The following is a 16003-nucleotide window of genomic DNA, read 5'->3' as shown; positions in this document are numbered from 1 at the left end:
TTGGAAAGGGAGGAGGACTCACAAGTACTTTTCTTTGTTTCTTCATCCATGTTAGCTTCTTTCCTCACATTCTCTCCCTGTTAGTTCTCACCTTTTTTTTTTTTTTTTAATTTTGCCTGCCCTCACTTCCTCAATGGCACGTCTGGGAGGAGGCAGCGAGGTGTCTTGCCATCCGGCTGCCATGAATCAACAACTCTTAATGGTCGGCTCGTAGAAGGATATGAAGGGCATTCATTAGTGCGCGGAAAGCCGAAAAGTTACACACGAATTGAGATGGATGTGCTGTGTGAAGGCTCCGACTGAGATTGGACGGGGAGGAAATCAAATGGCTCACACATGCCGAGGAGGCGAGCGCTCATGCGTCCACGCAGACATATAGACAGACAGGTGTAGCAGAGCATGGGCACCTTGTGAGATGAGGCTGGAGGATGGAAATAGTTTGCAGAAGAACACTGATATCGTGTGAGAACCTTTCCACTCTGATTTTTCTGTCTTATCTGCGGATTCTGGCAATTCTAACACGAGTAAATCCACCCTGGCTGTGATTTAAAAATACATGCAGGCCAAGCTAAAGCCGCATTTCCACTGTGCAATACCTGGCCAGCTCCACTTGGCATGGTTTTCCAATTGAAAAAAAAAAAAATGCTTCTCTTGTGGTGAGGGAATACCAAATTGACAGCGTCTGTCGGAAGGGAAACTGCAATGGAGGAGAACAAATATTTCCATCACTATAAGTTGACGCATTGAAACTGAGGGCAGCAAAAAATTTTTATTCATTATTAGTAGTCGGATTCGTATTTTTTATCTCCTCGTTTATCTCTTTGTTAAGAAATGCATAAATTGTCTTTGTAAAGACAATTAGAATAGAGTTCTGTTGGATTTCTAGGTTGTGCAGTTCCACCTAATCGAAATGCGCTGAATGTCATGTAGTTAGTTTAAATTATTACTATATGTGCTAACGTCATCTCGTTCCTTGTTACAACAGTCGTGCTTAAATATGTTTAAGTATTTAGCAGTTTTTTTTTTTTATTGAAGAAGTTTGCGCAAGCATTTCATTTTAAATGAAAAAAGATGACCAATTGATGTCCGTTTTAATTATTGCCAAGTTAGATTGGGATTGACAAGTCATTAAAATTAGCCGCTCTGGTATATGCTGACAGCCCTATTCATTAATTCTATGAATCAACCTTTAGTGAAGAATGAAGGACAAAAAAAAGAAGTCAAATGTAAATCTAAAAAATATGACAAAGTCCCACTTCTCCCATGAAACTGATTGTCTGGTCAACTTAGAGGAACTCTATTTTTGGCTTTATTGTCTTTATCTGATGAAGCAAAGTGACCCTGCGGCTGAACTGGAGGTATCCTATGTGATACATTAGAGAGACGTGTCACCTCAGCTTCAATAGCCACTTTGCGAGTACTTAATGTCGAGATTGTAATCATCAATGATGTTCACTTGGCATAATTAATCGAAGGAAGCATTCTCCTGCATTTGCTACTGTATAAGGGGAGTGGAGAGCAACGTTACATTTAACCAACCACTCTATATGTTCAACATGCATATATTATTGACACGTGAGACGCCTTTAGAGTATTTCTAATTACTAGTGTGGGTCAAATTGTATCAAAAAGGTGTTAAAGCAGCTTCCAATATCACTCATTAAAGACAGTCTTTGATATATTTTTTTTTAAATAAGATTATAATTAATTTATGTGCACACAGCCCATAGAGTTGAGCAAAACATGCTGACCTGAAAAGTACAAAAACTCCAAGGCCAGTTCCTGTATTTTTGCTTTAAAAACATTTTGGCTTGGCATCAAAAGATGCAGACAAGAGATCAACAGTTTCGCTTTTACTTCCTGGGAAATAGAAACAACTTGGCAGATAAGCATTATTTGTACCAAGACACCAACTTTTTCCACAAATGGGCTTAACAATCGACTGAGGAGAATGAAACTTAGCATTTAATTGCTGCTGTCGATCCCATCTGATTTTTCACAAGAAAGTGGCTGCCAGTCCATCACAGGCTATATACTGTTTAGACCAACAACTCCTCACACTCACTTTCACGCCTATGGAGAATTTAGAGTACCCACAGAAAAAGTGTTGTCTAGGGAGAACGTGCAAACTCCACTCCGATAAGCCAAAATTGAGATATAAACCCGGCATTTTTTAACTGTGCTGCAAGCACGCCAACCACATGCGTCATTGCGCCGCTGTAACCAAGGGCTCTCTCGTGTTAAATCAGTTTATTTCGCAACGTGAAATGCATCTATGGCATTTCTCTTGCTCTGCCAACAGACCAGGATGAGTATGCTCTCATGCACAAAAGCAAACAGAAAGTCTATATCTGTTTTTCCACCGTAGAAAAGGAGCCTTTCTCCAAACATCACATTTCTGCAGCAGCCTGATAAGCTCCTTGAGTGAGTGCTCCAGCTTGAGAGAGCACTGAAACTCCCGCTGAAAGGTGCCATAAGTGAAACAAATTGGAAGTGGAATTTACCTAACAATTAGTTGATCTTAAGGACTTCCCCAAGGGTTGATCATACATTATATGTCTTACTTATTAAAAGCTGTTTCTTTCGTCTAAAGGCCTCACTCTATCAACGTTGCTTTTAGCCCTGAGGTGACGGGGAGAATCTGCTTATTCGGAAAGGTCAGTGGCCTGAAATCGGGAGGCAGGAAAAATTGATTATTTCAGACTACTTTGAAAGTCCCTCGGTGCTTGCTTCCATTTGTTCTTGGGCCAGTAACTTGCTGGTTTGTTGTGGCCTTAACCTCAAGAACTGCCAGCAGAGCAAAGTGGAGTGGGTCAGCGGGGTGCCGCCCAATGCAATTATTGTCGTGCAACAGTGTGAAATTATCAATAAATGTGATAGGGTTCAGCCCCCTGCTATTTTGTTCCCATTACTCATTTCCACTTAGAGGAAGAACAGCTTTGCTCAGGTGTTTATAGGAAGTGATATGACAAGCCAAATATTTTGGAAACCAACATCATGATACAAGGATTAAGCAATAATTGATATTAGGAGAACGTTATCAACCATATATAACACTATCAGTGTAGCGGAAGTTGGTAACATCTGACAGTCTTACTTCACATTAAACATACAAAACAAAAGAAAGCAATTGAATACAACAAACTCTATTTGTGGTTTGCGCTATTTCAACTTTGTGTATTTTTGTGCTTTTTCTGAGACACCGAAAGATGCCACAAAATTCCGTTAATTGGAAAGTAGTAGTTGTCACGGAAGTACAGTATTATTGAAGTGACATTTTTCAGAAAAGAGCTAAATTTAGCCGTGGTTGTCAATGAAAGTTAGTCTCAGATGCATGTATATGGACATATTACTAGAGCCTGCAGCTTTGTGGAGGTTAATCCTTTCCAGGGTTTTCTTCACATCTGCTGGGGATAAACTGGAGGGTGTTGTTGTTGGGGTCCTCAAAGCGGGCGAGGAACTGGTTGAAGGCATTTGGCAGGGAAATTTCTTTTGAGCATTGTTCATTCTTGGTGTTGCCTTTCCACATGCTCCAAAGGCCACTGGAGTGAAGTGGCCCTTTCCCCGGCATGTCTTGAGATGTGGACGTAAAAGCTGAGGTGTGGGCAGCGGAGAGTTTTGTGTACTCTTGGTATGTATGTTAGTATACAAACAGTCAAGTGTGTGATGGTGTCATAGTGTTAGCATTAGCATGAACTCTGCAATCTCTGTAAACATTGGTGGCGTACAGTAAACAGCCGTAAACGTGTGAGGCAAGTATGTGGCCCGACATCAAACATCAGACATCAAATACTGTATTTCCTCAGAGCAATGACTCCCGATAAGGCTACAGTTTATTTACCAATCTTTCAGAATCCACCCTCTACATTTCTTTCTTGAACTGGAGTCACGATCTGTTCAAAAGAGCTATAGTAAGCAAGGGCACTGTAGCATTAAAACAGGCGTGGGCAAACTATGGCCCGGGGGCCACATGCGGCCCGTTAAACATTTTAATCTGGCCCGTCAAATTTGAAAAAAATTAAATGAATGAACTTTGTTCATGTTTTATTTTCTAAATACTGTGGTGTGTCAAAGACAGCTATTTTCTTCGAATGCTTTTGTTCATTTTCATTTAAAATAAATGTATTTTTATTCTCCGATGAGGTGAGGTTACCAAAACACTCCATCCATCTGCTCCTGGTCCGGCCCCTCTGTCAAATTTTAGAACCCATTGTGGCCCACCAATCAAAAGGTTTGCCCAACCCTGCATTAAAAGAAAAACCTGATTCTTTTTTTCATTAATTGCAAGTTTCCAAAAAGCTGTTATTGCCTTTAGAATTTGCATTGACATTTCCATAGTTTAATGGGGAATCTAGAACTCATAGACATCCATGTCAACTAGATGAGTATTTGATTAGGCATTATTGGTTGCGACTGTTAAATATTCTATGGAGATAGATGGCTAATTAGAATGCTTAAAAGATTAAATCAAAGGATTATAATTGGGTTCATTATTAAGCCATTTGTTTTATTGTGGGCAAATAGTACTTGATGTTCTTCATTTTGCATCCTTGCAGCCTTTCTAGCATAATTCCATCCATCACCAAAACAATCCTATGCACAAAAGGAATTAACTGAAAGGCCTATAATGAGTCATTGAGGCGTCCGTCTTGATAGTTTTATTATGGATTGGAGATGTTTAAGCAGAAGTAATGTCTTCGCGGCAGTATTTTGGGGAATAGAACTCAAACAATTACATTGTGCAGAGTGGGAAGGCGGTATAGGCTGATGGATGATGAAGGCAATGCTTTGAGACGGCAGACACCTCCACCATTAATCTACAGAACTGCTGTCTGTGTTCATGGCAACCCCAGGCTCCTATTATTCATTTAGATGTTGCCCATTATCGGTTTGTTGTTGGAGTCTGCCTCTAAAACATTTGGAGGGTGCTTTTGATGCCCCCGTTCCAACAACTCTTACATGCTCACTTAGCTAAGAGTTCTTGGTGTTAAAGCTACTTAACTGATGCCGTCACCGTATTTTATATGAAAGTGTCCTTGAAGTGCTATATGGAACCTCTTTGCAAATGATAAAACAACTTCTCTGTCAATTAAGCGGCTCCTTTGGGTATGTTTTGATAGTTCAAAGTTAAGATTTAAATTGAGGCTTTGTGTATAAGTACCCTGCATGTATCAGGCCTTTACACATAATTAGACCTTTCGTCAGCTATACAGAGTCCAATGGTGGCTTGGGTGTGTCAGAAAAATTCCAGGATTGATATCACAAATAATATTTCAAAATGATTTATAAATGTACAAACTTTTTTTATTTGAAGTATTCTGCACCTTCATGTACTCCTGCAAGGATTCTTGCTGAGTCATCCGCTGCACCTTTGTTACAGCCATCTTCATGTCATCCATGTCTTGAAAGCAGGTGCACTTGATAACCTGGTATCTCTGTCAGGATGCTCAAGGCATTGTGGGCAGGCTTGTTGTCATGGTGAAGCAGCCACCAATTGTCCTTCCTCTTCTAACGCACTAAGTGAAGCAAAGGCGGCCGCAGGAACCCTTTGAAGACCTGCCGATTGATCCTCCGGTGCAGAGTGAAGGGGAAACCTTAAAGTTAGGGTTAGAAATGTATCTTTTGTGATAGATTTAGACTTCCTGTCTAAATAAGGAGTTTTATGTTTAAGTTAGATTTCATGAATTTCCTCACATTAGATTATCTGGGGGTCAAGAAATTATGATGTTACAAGATGAATGAATCAATCAATGATTCAGTGTTCACTCCTGAGTCCAAATTTACATTTATATGCCTGAAAAATGTCATCAGGGTCTGTCGTAGAGAGCTGGAGGACTGATGATATCTTAGATGTTTTCAAATTTAGATTTATCTTAAAAAATAATCTGTGATGATGCCCCCTCCAGGAAGTAAAATGCATTTCATATCAAACCTCTTGGCTTTGCTGTGCTGTGGAAATGGCACTCGGAGAATATTCAGCATCAATCAGAAAGACGGTCATCATGTTATCAACTCTCTCTGTTCAGAATTCTCCTGTCAGTCAAAGATGCCAATTACTGTAACTCCGTCTGGCTTGTGACTATGGTATTGATCCAGCCTCGGGTGTTGGAAGCCAAGGTTGTTCCTTCAGTCTGTTCACTTTGACTAAATGGAAAGGCTTCCATAAATGAAGCTGATGGGGAAAAATGTTTACAGATTAAACACAAAAAACATTTCAGTCGTCACTCAAAATGTAACATTTTCTTTGCCTTGCTTCAGTGTTTCTACAAATTAAGGGAACCATTTTATGTCATGCATTTGTCCTCTTAAGTCGCTGACTGACTAAAAAGTAACTCCATGTCAATTCATGGAGTGAAATAATGATGAAGATGGATATGACATCACCGAGACACATCTCTGACTTTGTGGCTGTGAAGTGGGCTTGTCCTGGTTTTTCTTCTAATTCATTTTGTTTTTCCTTTAATTAAACAATAATAAATGAGCGACCAATACTTACCAACAGCTTGTCATCGCCATCTTTTTGGGCCAGTGACACCACGCACGCATCAAATGGCCGGTGGGCGGACTCATGAAAATATCGAGTTTTCTACATCTTTTTTGAGGCCTTGTCATTCCGTTTGTACTTTTAATTTAATTTGTCCATGTAAAGCTTCTTATAAAAAGTTTTCATGATAACTTTTTTTGTGTCTCATACACTTTACATCTGAAAATCATACTGCAGGTTTAGTAAAATTTTGTTCAAATCGGTTTGTAATCTAATTAGTACACAACAGATGTTTATTTCTGTTATTATTACCAGTAAAAAGCTTCATTTGTTGTCACCCCCCCCCCACCCACCACTATTAAGCGATGCCTATTATAGCTTAAGAAAAAAAAAAATCTGAGAATGGCCTAAAAATGAGAGCAACCCTCAATTGACTCTATTTTAGAAAGAGTTTTAGAAGACTTGTTTGACTTAATAGTGCATGACCTCAGTCTTCCAGGATAATTTAGTTTGATAGTTTGGGGTCAGTGCTCAATGACTGCTATGTGAACATTTGACCTTTCCAATTAAATAAAAGTCCATTTTAAAAATGAGACGACTTTGAATATCCAACTAGAAATGGTCTCTCTCCCTTAAAGGGTCCCAGGCAGATCTGAGTAGGAGAAGGACAGCAGACCGCACGCAGTTTCATTCTCACATCATCATCCCTCGTGAAGTCGCTGGTGGTTTCACAGGGGGGAGCCTGTCTACCAGGAATATTCTCCAACTTAATGGTAAGTAAGCACTTTAAACTGCAGCCGACATTCTCTGCTTGTGTCCTAACACATCTGCTTTACCTTTCAAACGCACATCGAAGTGCTTCCATGCGTGTGTATCGTAGCAATTAGCAATCAGTGTCTTTCACTGCCGGACTGCTGGCTGCCTTGATCAAGCCAACCAGATCAATTCCACATTGTGGCTGTTGGCTGCACCACTGACCCACTCAATTTTCAGCCTAATTGAGCCTGCAGAAGCATCTCTGGTGGCGAGCCACAAGCTTGCCGTGTGTGTGTGTCTGTGTGTTTTGAGTCGGTGCACGCGTGCAGTGCATAGGAGTATGTGATTGTGTGTGTTTGCTGAGTCCAAGCAAATGCACACACTGAAGGAACCACTTTTTCCTCTCACTTAAACAAGCATTGGCTAGTCAAGGGTGTAGCGTGTGATGATGCTCAGTGTGCACTGGAATGTCTAAAATGAATGATACTCCCTTAAAAGGCACTTAACGGGGCTCAGGCCTCTGCCGAGGCCTAACAGCCGCGAATATGGATTAGCCCTAAATAATGCTGAAATAATTCTCTTAAGATGCATACATTATTTCGCTGGGAAATTAGAGAAAGGTAAAAGATGTCTCATCTGCAACGTCTGCAAAAATGGAAAGGAAAAAAAGGGAACTCAATTTCAATAGCTATTTTCAAGTATTGCATTGAAATAATTTAGGTTATAACATTTAATCATACGTTTCTGTGTTGTTGCGACAAATGACATGATTCAACTGTCTTACAATGAAGTATTGTATCTGGCGTCCATTAGAATTTCTGATCAAGTTCTTGTTCCAAATGTGCTTCAATCAAATGTTGTTGAATACATACTTTGTCTCACTGGATCTAATATTGGCTATTTATTTATCTTAAGCTTTATGAGAGTATTGTCCATGTTCAGAATCAGAATAAACGTCATTGGCCAAGTATGTAAAGCTTCTTTGCCTGTGAGCTGCATATAAAAGTTCATGATGTTGCTGTCCTGTAAAATAATGAAGTATTTATTATCCATATTTTTTATTTTTTTATTTTTTTTAACAGTGGCATACTATGATTTAAAATATACAGGTAAAGTATGAGGGTTGGTTAGTATGTTCCTATATTTAGCTATGATGCGGGGCCACGTGCACTGACGTGTTGACAACTGTACACAAAGAGCGTTCACTCCTTTCATAAGATGCAAATGAAACTTGGCAGTGACGACGATGACAGCGCAAGTTGTCTATGCTGAGTTCCGACACGTTCAGTGGCATCTTGACAGCTGATGAAATATGTGAAAGGTCCTGCCCGCTTTGAGCAACTGCACCTCTGTGCTGGGCTTTCGTCTCAGATTTAATGTACACTGCAGGGCGAATTACATTTCGGTGTGAGTGCCGAAATATATTTTGATACAACTTTAGATCCGTCTTTTAATTTTTCTGGTTGCTACTCAGACATTTTTGTTCCGCATGGGAAAAACTGCTTCAAGCTTTCTCTTCAACACCCTGCTAACTTTCTATGCTACTATTTGTCTGGATTGTGGCCAATTAGACTCAGACAGTTTTAGTCCCTATGCGATTTGAACCTCGCTCACTGACTGTAACGGCACACACAACTAACTTTAATGCAGTCAGTGTGGGACTGATTAGGTCTCATGTACGTAAGAGGGGGAAGGTACGCAACTCTGGGTGGAGCAACTTTAGAAAATGTGAGCATTCCCTGTCCCTCATTCTCACGTCAACTTTAACACTTTTCCATTTACACGCTTCAGATGTTGTTGTAAGTGACATGCTCAGGGAAGGTGCGACATTATTGCATTTGAAGTTCGGATGCAGTTGCAATAAATGCCACGTGTCCATTAATACAACAATAAAAGAGACTTCCAAAAAGCTATTCAATGTATTTTAACTGCCGCACAGATTTGTTTTCTCCAGTTTTTCTTCTTATCCAGCTTGCCAACATCTGCATACAACTTTACACTGACATGAGGGCTCACTACGTTATTCAAACCAATCACCCTTGACTAGTGTTCATTATTTCAATCGTCACCTTTCTTTGTGATGTTCATGTTGTTGCTACAATGTTTTTACATGCGTTCCCAACTTATATGCGGTGAGCGTGTCAGAAGTCTGAACGGGAGAATACATTTAGATGAAAAGTGCGCAAACCGAACGCATGAAAAGGGTCTTGATAGGAATGTATATGTAAATTTTTGTCTTCCTGTATGTGCCCTGCCATTAACTCCCGACCAATCCTAGGTGTGTCTCAATGTCAGCTGGGATAGAATCCAGCTTCCCTGCAATGCTGAGCAGGATAAGCGATAGAAAATTGATGGATTTGAACCCAATTTAAATATGACTAGCTGTTGCGTGAGCTGACATACTTTGGCTAAACCCCCAGCTCACAACTCACACTTTTTTTGTGTACTGTAGCTAAAAATATGCAATGCGTAGAGGCAATGATTTGAGTAGTCCCCTGTTTCAACTTTGGCCATGTTGGAGTGTTGTGTAAAGTGCAAGATTAGGGAAATTCTCTTGTCAGAATTTTCACAGCAACATGGATGAATTGCGTGATCCTGTCCGAATCGTAATGGATTATTTGGTGACAAATGAATCCTGGCTATAATTAGGCACTTCCACTTGCGGTGGCTGCATGGCTTGGTAGGAGATTGGGGGTGTTTTGGATTGGAGCGAAGGAACGTGTGGATGTCGTGCCACGAGTAGGGCTCTGGTCCAGTTGTAGTAGTGCCAGTTGTTTGACTCCACTCATGTCTGTGCACAAGCTGTTGATTTTTGTGCTCCAAAAAATACTTTATAATTTGTTTGCGCCTCTCTCCCCTGGACATTTGGCGACATTTTCGAACATATGGTGGAGACAACAAAGAGATTAGAATTTATTCTGTTCAGTAAATACATTTCCTGCTTGCATATGGTTTCTCCTTCGCAGTGAAGAACACCGCACAAGCCCAGCGACTACAGGTACAAGAGGAACGTGGGCCAGCGTCCAGAGGCAAGATCAACAACATCACCATCTTTTCCGGTGAAAAGAACCAGCTTGACAGTGGCCATCGCAAGCTGGAGTGTATGGCCGCCGTGCACCAGAGGGAAGGAAAGAAGGATTCTTATAAAACGACTCGCGTTATGGTGAGGTCACTTTATGTTTCTGGAGTGTGCCAAATGTCAATTACAGCTCTATGCTCTGTAATGAAAACCTATAAATAGTTTTTTGTCACTTCAATATTCAGTAGGCAAAGAAACAGCTTTCCGTCTGGCTCTAAAACACTCACATGGGAGGTTTCATGGAGACATGGGGCATCTGCCATTTTACCATTGTCACGGTGGCGTGCCCTTCAAGCTCCTGTGCTTTAGTGACTGTACGAGTCGCTTTTAATTGTTCCTCTGCCTGTAGGTACAGCTTGTTCTTTCACCCACGGGTGCACATGCAAAATGTCATTTTGCCAGTATTGTGTGTCTCTCTCGCAAACGTTTTGTATATTATACTTCCTGTCTTTGGACCGGTGGTTTTATTTCGCACCGCCCTTGCACCCAATTCCCTGTAAATTATTATCGGCTTCTGCTGACAATTTCTTCAGCACGTCCTGTCTAATTTTCCCTGCCGTAAAATAAAATATACATTCAAAAGACTTTTCTGAAAATACTTTTCAATCGTTTTAACCCAAAAATGTTGATAGCGTTAATCCCTGTGCATCCACTTTGTTTCTTATTTTATTTGCTGATTTAATTTTCGACCCAAAATTGTATATCAAAATCATTTCATAATAACATGTTGGCAGTTAACAAAGGTTTGTAATAAAAAATGCATTCATACACACAATGCACAATATATTGCAAGAATGTTCTGTCATTCATAATTTTCAGTATTTTCCGACAGTTGGGGCTGATATTTTTTTCGGGAATCCAGCGAGATGGCTTTTTTTTTTGTTTTGGGCAATCTGCAGTTGTAGTGAAAAATCAAGAATAGACTCCCCGCCCCTAAACAATGAACACCGTCTAATCATTTGATTCTTTGCACTGAATAATTTGAGTTGAAAGATAATACTCATATATTGAATAATAATCTCTGTCAAATGCTTTTATTCAATTATTGTTTGGTTTTAGGATGGGACAAAAGAAGTTTCTTTGACCAAACAACCTTCCCGGAGCTCCGTCTTTGAAGACATCAACAAGGCAGAGGGCATCAACAACATGCTTTGCCATTCCATCACCACCCCGCATCAACTCTTCGCCAGCCTTGGCTCTGCTGAGTACATGGAATTTGTCCTTAAAAACCCTTTCAACTCGCCTCAGACAATCACCATCCACAGCAATGATCCTGAGCTGAGGTGAGGTTGCATCATTCACATTTGTTTTTCGCAGACAGAGAAAATGTGCCTAACTTTGTGTCCCAAATTCAGCACGCCGACTGTGAGCATGTGTTCCCATGTCGTATGTGTTTGAGTGTTAACTACGCTGACAGTGTAACACGCTTTGCCCTGAAATGAAAACATGTTCACACTTTGTGGATGTGTTCTCAAAGGTGGTGGAAAAGGGACGTAAATACTTTAGATTGCAATTTGTTAACAATGTCCACACACCCTTTCCATTGTGAAAAAGTGAAACATAAACAAACCTTTTTTTTCCATCTTTTTTTCCGAGGCTTTGGCTACAGACTGAATTTACTGTAGATGCGCTGAGAAAGCACAATCACTGCTGCAGAGGTTCGTGAAGCAACATGATCATAAATGATTGAGAGAAGAATATTTTAAGTCAGGGATGTCAAACGAAAGATAGGATTTATTTCGTAGACTAAGACAAAGAGTTACAGAATTTAAATTCAATAAAAACTGATGGGATATGATATTCTTAAAATAAATCTTAAATTTAAGAATTATTCATCAAAACAATACAAATTCAAACTATGTACATGCAAACAATCTGAAACATATTTTTTTAAAGTGCTTATCAGTACCAGGTAAAATAATAAAAGTAAACTTTCAATTTTCTTTGTTAATGCCATTTCATTGGCGCTGGATACCTTCTATATTTATACAAGTTGTCATGGGAAATGAAAGTCTATTCTCAATTGCCTTACCTGGATAAATTAAGGTTAAGGTTTGGGCTCGGGTTATCTGTTGGAGAAATTCTCAGTGTGAGGCAATTCCTATGGGAGTAGCAGCGAGCTGCTAACCGCTAATACGCGGGACTGGTGCCATTTTCATTTCATACAATTTTAAACATTGACGGTCTTTAATGAGGCAAGACAGTTTTATTTCATATTTCACACACAAGACAACAGTCAATGACATTCAGAAGCAAGGCAGAGAACAGTGTATAATTACCACCCCTTCCAAAAAAAAATAAAAATAAAATAATAATAAGCTCCTTAGCTCAGATGCTAGGCCGCATCCACATACATTCATCTCCCTTTTTAACAGTCAGCACATGTACCACTAATCTTACACGTTATGCTACATGGTTCAATTATTATGTCAACGAATTTTACTTTTGACTTTATTTTGTAATAACAACTACCAAAAAGTAACAGCTGGTCAGAGGACTTTTATCAGAATAGAAGTACGCATATATTCTACATTGGAAATGTAGTGGAGTATTAATGAGTGTTGCCAGAAATATAAATAATAATGTCAAGTACAGATATGCGTATATAATACTTACTGTACAGTAGCAAAACATTTGTACTGTGTGAAATTACAAGGCTTATTTGCACTTGTTCTTATTTTCAAATATGACTAATGGGCTTGACACTTACATTTAATGACAAGGTTGTTTGTGCAGAGTACATGAAGCAGAACGCTAAATGCCGTTCTGCAAACAAAGAGCAGTTCAGCTCAAGCGACAATCACACTCAGTTCAGCACGAGGGCAGTGCAAGAATAATGCGGGTGAGATGCTAAGTACCGTTTTTAATACAGTACACGTATAGCGGCCATTATAATGATTCCTGGATCACCCGCTTGCTAGCTTGCTCTATTTATTTCCTTTGCGTTGTTGTTAATCTGCATACACTAAATCGCCGATTAGGGATTCAGCTCAAGCCTGAGGTTCGGATTTACATACATCACATTGATCAACAAAGGTTGGAGAGCACCATGGACGATCCATTATGGAATTAGCCCATGCATCAGGTTTACCCAGTCTAATTGCGAGTCATCCGTCTTTGCATCTGTCTTCTTATAAACTATTGCTCCTTGAAGTTTCTTTATTATTATTTTTCTGAGATTTCTTAAAAATGGTATGGATGGTATGCCTTGTTTGTTGTGGTAACCATGAAAGTAAGACATTTTGGAGCACCATTGGCAATTTTTCAGAATGGGGACAATTTTTGTTTCTACCCTCATCACACAATCCATTAAATAATTTCAGACATTTTTATGCATATGGAGCATACATAAATACCACCATTACTCTATTAGAGCTTGCAGCCAATAACAAAGTTTGAATGGACTTGGATCAAATCTGGATATTGCTGCGGGGCTGCTTGGTTGGCCTCGTCGCCATTATAGAGGGTCGCAGATTGTTCGAAAATCAGTCCGGGTTGTGTGCGCTGTGGGGCCACACTTCCCCGCAGACATCATGCCCCCATGCGCAGGCTCCTGTTGCACGGTACATTTTGACAAGCCACCGCAATGTGCTCCACCTCTTCCTGCTCCACAACACGCCCGCATCAATATTCCTCCCATTGAGGAGGTTGCAGCATGTGGGTTGCAACTGCCGGCAGATGTTGATGTTCCTCCTTCCCAACCAGTGGAAGCGCAACCTCTACAGCAGCCAAGCCCGTGACACCATGCTTTACGATTGGCATCATGTTCTTTTTTTATTAGAGGCTGTGCCATTTTTAAGACAGATGTAACGGGCTGCACACCCTCCTAAAAGTTAAATTTTGACTCAACATTTCACCAAACGTCTTGAGGATCATCACGATGCTTTTTGGCAAATATGAGCTGGAGCTTTTTGTCCTTTTTGTGAGAGCAATGGTTTTTGCCTGGGAACCCTCCCACGGATGCCACTTTTGACTAGTGTCTTTCTTGTAGCGTTTTTTGTCAACACTGACCTTAACTGAGGCCAACGAGTCCTGGTGTTCTTTGGATGGTTTTCTAGGTTTTGTAACCTCCCACTTTTGAGGTAACCTCCGTTGGTCGACCACTCCTGGGAAGGTTTGCAACTGTTCCCAGTTTTCTCCATTTGCGAATGATGGCTCTGACATTGGTTCGTTGGAGCCCCACCGCCTTGGAAATGGCTTTGCAACCTTTTCCAGACTGATAGATTTCAATCACCTTTTATTAAAACATGTTTCTGTAATTTCTTTGCTTCATGACATGATGCATTTGCTTTTGAGATTTTGTAGCCTACTTCACTTTGCCTAACAGATTCTATTTAAGTGATTTCTTGAAACAAAGTTGGTGGTTGGGTGCTGCCTGTGAAATTGAACTCAGCTTCCCCAAAACTGTGGTCAGTCACAGTTGCTTGGTGCTTTGACAAAGGGGGGTAATTACTTTTTCCACATAGGGTCAGATAAGTTTGAATTGACCCCCCCCCCCCCTCGGTAAATAAAATGTCCTTGTGTTGTTTCAGTGTGACATTAAAATTGGTTTGGTGAAACGAAACCTTTGTGAGTGATGAATATGCAAAAAAAACCAAAAAAACAGAAATCAGGAAGGGGGCAAATATTTTTTCACAGCACGAGCGCCAGAATTTTCACCTTTATCTGTAGCCTTTAGCTTCTTTAGCAGCCTGTCAGCCTTTTGCTGAAAATTAATTGGTCCCCCATAACACTGAACATTGCTAATGGTGTAAAATGTAAGTTCATGGAAAAATTGTACTTCACGGCATGACGCAATTCATCCTGGTAAATCTAGTAAAGTAACACCCAGTCCCTTCTCGTAAAAACCGCCAATGTTTTAATAGGTGTTGGATAATTTACCTGGATACTGTGGAAGCAGTGAACCATTTTAAAGTTTAAAAACAATAAAAAGTAAAGATAGTTTAGAGTTGTTTTTCAGTATGAAGCTTGTGCTTGTCTGAAGATAATCAACATATAAATAAAAATGGTTCACTTCACGCATTTGTACTTAAGAGTTATTAAAATAATGGAATTATCCTCAGGAAACCATGATCTCTAAGAACAGTAAATATTGTTAAAAATGATTTTTATTGGAGAAAATAATGATATAAAAACAACATTAATAGGAATAGTTTGCATCGGCAACTTTTGGTCAATTAAACAAGCCACCGGTCTGACGAACCCAAGAACAGTAGAACAAGAGGTATAGAATAGTCAGTAGTTCTGTAATAGGGGGAAAAAAATAATCAAACCGTGTTTGAAAATCTGTGTGCTCTAGGTCTACAGTGAATGGAAAAATGTCTGACCCTCCACCTGAACTTCTGTGCCAGAAAAGTACTTGGAGCTATTGTAGTCTAACAATGTCTGAGACGTTTGAGGGTTTAGCACCCGGAGGCTCCTCGTGAACACTGAGGACACGTTGGCCACCACGTTCATGATCCATGATATTTTTCTGGACACTTCATCTTAAGAGGTTTGGCCCATGGCTGCTGGCAAACTAAAACTTTCTTCCACACTCGGTATCATTCTCATTAGCTTCCTTTTGTGTTTTATCTGCCCGCAGACATTTTTTTTTCTTGTCTTCCTAGCTCTGGACTGAGAATCTATGACACCCAAAGTAACAAAATAGAAAAGTCTCATCTAGGTATATGTAATGAGGATGT

The 16003-nt window shown here is 40.0% G+C and overlaps 1 protein-coding gene across 4 annotated transcripts in view; it reads left to right on the top strand.

Moving 5' to 3' along the window:
* nphp4 (nephronophthisis 4) overlaps positions 1-16003 on the top strand; it is a 126576-nt gene that overhangs the window by 92008 nt on the left and 18565 nt on the right. For all 4 annotated transcript variants that reach the window (XM_088291419.1, XM_088291417.1, XM_088291418.1 and 1 more), the window contains exons 18-20: positions 7123-7257; positions 10207-10403; positions 11379-11602. In XM_088291419.1, the coding sequence (XP_088147545.1) occupies positions 7123-7257; positions 10207-10403; positions 11379-11602 (556 nt within the window). The remainder of the gene's footprint in view (positions 1-7122; positions 7258-10206; positions 10404-11378; positions 11603-16003) is intronic.

The sequence above is a fragment of the Idiotropiscis lumnitzeri genome, chromosome 3, assembly GCF_059441095.1.
Source record: "Idiotropiscis lumnitzeri isolate Australia: NSW breed Sydney's pygmy pipehorse chromosome 3, RoL_Ilum_1.0, whole genome shotgun sequence".
Classification (NCBI taxonomy): Eukaryota; Metazoa; Chordata; class Actinopteri; order Syngnathiformes; family Syngnathidae; genus Idiotropiscis; species Idiotropiscis lumnitzeri.
This window is presented reverse-complemented; position numbering and strand designations above follow the sequence as displayed.